Source organism: Camelina sativa, chromosome 18 (genome assembly GCF_000633955.1).
Source record: "Camelina sativa cultivar DH55 chromosome 18, Cs, whole genome shotgun sequence".
Classification (NCBI taxonomy): Eukaryota; Viridiplantae; Streptophyta; class Magnoliopsida; order Brassicales; family Brassicaceae; genus Camelina; species Camelina sativa.
In genome coordinates, this window is record NC_025702.1 from 5,082,671 (window position 1) to 5,085,315 (window position 2,645).

The 2,645-nt window shown below is 32.9% G+C and overlaps 1 protein-coding gene across 1 annotated transcript; it reads left to right on the forward strand.

Moving 5' to 3' along the window:
• On the forward strand, positions 717-2,424 carry LOC104760583 (photosynthetic NDH subunit of subcomplex B 5, chloroplastic). The gene is made up of 5 exons (XM_010483528.2): positions 717-981; positions 1,057-1,120; positions 1,218-1,280; positions 1,366-1,424; positions 2,020-2,424. Exons 1-5 carry the CDS (start codon positions 766-768, stop codon positions 2,248-2,250), a joined length of 633 nt encoding a protein of 210 aa, XP_010481830.1. The 5' UTR covers positions 717-765; the 3' UTR covers positions 2,251-2,424.

Sequence of the window (2,645 nt, forward strand, 5' to 3'; positions counted from 1 at the left end):
GACAAATTTTTTTTTTTCATATATGTTTGTTGCAACATTTCATAGTTTAAATTTATATGAAATCTATGTAGGTAACTTTAGTGAACTAGATTTGAATTGAAAACATACCTTTTAATTATATGTTGTTTGTTTCAAATTATGTATATGATTTTTACAATTATTAAGATTCTGAAAGAATTTTTTTGAACATATATGTAATATCAATACTTAGTTACATATATAGTACGAGTTAAATCTAAAAATAAAAAGGTTTAAATCATATACTTTAAATAATAATATAAAAGTAAACTTTTAACATAATTGTATATATAAATAGAATATTTTTTTTTGCAGTTTATAGGTAAATATTTTCTTAAACGGGTTAAATATTTTCTTGCTAGTTAAAACCAACGTTTAAAAACCAAATATCAAGTTCAATATTTTATCATGTTAATTCTTAAATACTAACCATTCTCTAATACAAATCTTCTAATATGAATCATTTAAAAAATCGTCTAGCGGTGTACCGCGGGTTTAATTCTAGTAATTTCACAGATATGGTTAAACTATATGAAAAACATTTGTTGAATTTTATAATTAAGCGATTTGTCACATAAAATTTGGACCGAGGATCCAAAGTGGCCTAACATATATTGTTAATTGAATTGGGCCTGTTTCAATAGTCTTATTGCATTCTACGTGGCGCTTTTGGACTTGTCAGTCATTTGGTAATATAACAGAGCAATAAACAGAGAGAAGAAGATAAAGCAAAGAAGAAAAAAAAAAATGGCAACGGTCACGATTCTTTCTCCTAAATCGATCCCAAAGATCATAGATTCGAAACTCGGAGTTAAGGTTCCTGATCAGACCACCGTGAATGTTGTAAAATGCGGTCGGAGATTGAGGTTAGCTAAGCTTGTCTCAGCTGCAGGATTGTCACAGATTGAACCAGACATTAACGAAGACCCGATTGGTCAGTTCGAGATTAACAGCATTGAAATGGTAAAAGATTATCTTGATTTGAATTCAAGAATTGGTGAAACTTGTTTCTGATTTGGTTTGGTAATATTATTACAGGAGGATTTCAAGTATGGATATTACGATGGAGCTCATACTTACTATGAAGGAGAAGTTGAAAAGGGTATAAAATATTGTAGTTTTCAAGTTTCTTCTTCTTGCTGTTGTTTTGGGTTTCTATGGTTTTGTTTAACTGAATCTTCTTGGAAATGTTGTATTAGGAACATTTTGGGGAGCAATAGCAGATGATATTGCTGCTGTGGATCAAACCAATGGGTTTCATGGTATTCACTTTTAACCCGCTTTTTAGTGCTTATTACGAATCACAGACAGATCGAAACTCGCGGGTTTTGTTTGTTATATCTTCAGGTTTAATCTCTTGGATGTTTCTTCCTGCTATAGCTGCAGGGATGTATTTTGATGCTCCGGTAACTTCAAATCCTTTGCTTTGCTTACTTACAATATTATATCATTACTTCAATCAGATACTCTTCGTTATTTTGAGCTTAAAGACTACGAAACTCGAGTTGCTTCGAACACTGTTGTGTCAACCTTAACACGTTTCAGCTGCTCATGTCCTAGCTATATAACCTATATATATATATATAGTATCCTATGAGGCAATAACTAGCCTAGGATTGGAACTTTTTTTAATAGCAAGATGAGTCTCTCTTCGGTTTTTAGCTCATCTTGAGTTGGAATATTAGAGTGTTCGGGTGTTTGGTTTAGTTGAACCAAGTGTTAAGCGTAGAACCAACTTAAACTGAAGTAAAGCCTCTATATGAGAGTCTTGTAACCAGTTCTATCTTTTTCATCAAGCTTCTTTGTTACAATTAACATAAGGCTAGCTAGGACTGATACTATATTATAAATGTCGGAAGTTGGTTAGAGAGCTGGATTTTTATATGCCGATCTCAAACAGATTGTTACTAGTTTTACCGCTTCTGTTTTTACGTAAAACGAATTAGAGACTGGATGAGAAAAAGAATCACAAGTGTTTGTGTATGTGTGTGTGTGTTGCAGGGTGAGTACTTGTTCATAGGTGCAGCGTTGTTCACGGTAGTGTTTTGTATAATAGAGATGGATAAACCAGACCAGCCACACAACTTCGAGCCTCAGATATACAAATTGGAGAGAGGAGCTCGTGACAAGCTCATCAATGACTACAACACAATGAGCATCTGGGACTTCAATGACAAGTATGGTGATGTATGGGATTTCACCGTCGAGAAAGACGATATCGCCACAAGATAAGAATATGGGTTCTATAATCTCATTATACTCATAACTTTTGATGGTGAAACTGTTTATAAATTGCTGAATGAACCGGTTGCTGTGTATAATATAGATTGTTCATTAGTAATGAATACCTCTTGACGGTCTTGTTCTTGTATTTCCACTTTTATAAGTTAGAGAACCTATTTTTTATTTAGTTCATATTTGTATTAGATTTTAAAAGATGTCTCTTATATTAAACCTAGTCCCAACAAACTAACCAACCATATCCGGGATATCCTTTGTAGGATGAAGTTGAGAGTGATTTGTTTCATAAAGTCTCAACCTATCTAACAAAACATCACAACGTAACGTTACATGCTTATTTAGATAAGTACCATGTAGTGTAAAAGTGTGTGATCTTGAGTGTTTTG

Excerpts from the sequence above, each read along its gene's own strand:
- LOC104760583 (XM_010483528.2), top strand. The coding sequence starts at position 766 with ATGGCAACGGTCACGATTCTTTCTCCTAAATCGATCCCAAAGATCATA. Across the intron at positions 982-1,056 it reads AGATTAACAGCATTGAAATG|GAGGATTTCAAGTATGGATA; the intron begins GTAAAAGATTAT and ends ATATTATTACAG. Across the intron at positions 1,425-2,019 it reads GGATGTATTTTGATGCTCCG|GGTGAGTACTTGTTCATAGG; the intron begins GTAACTTCAAAT and ends TGTGTGTTGCAG.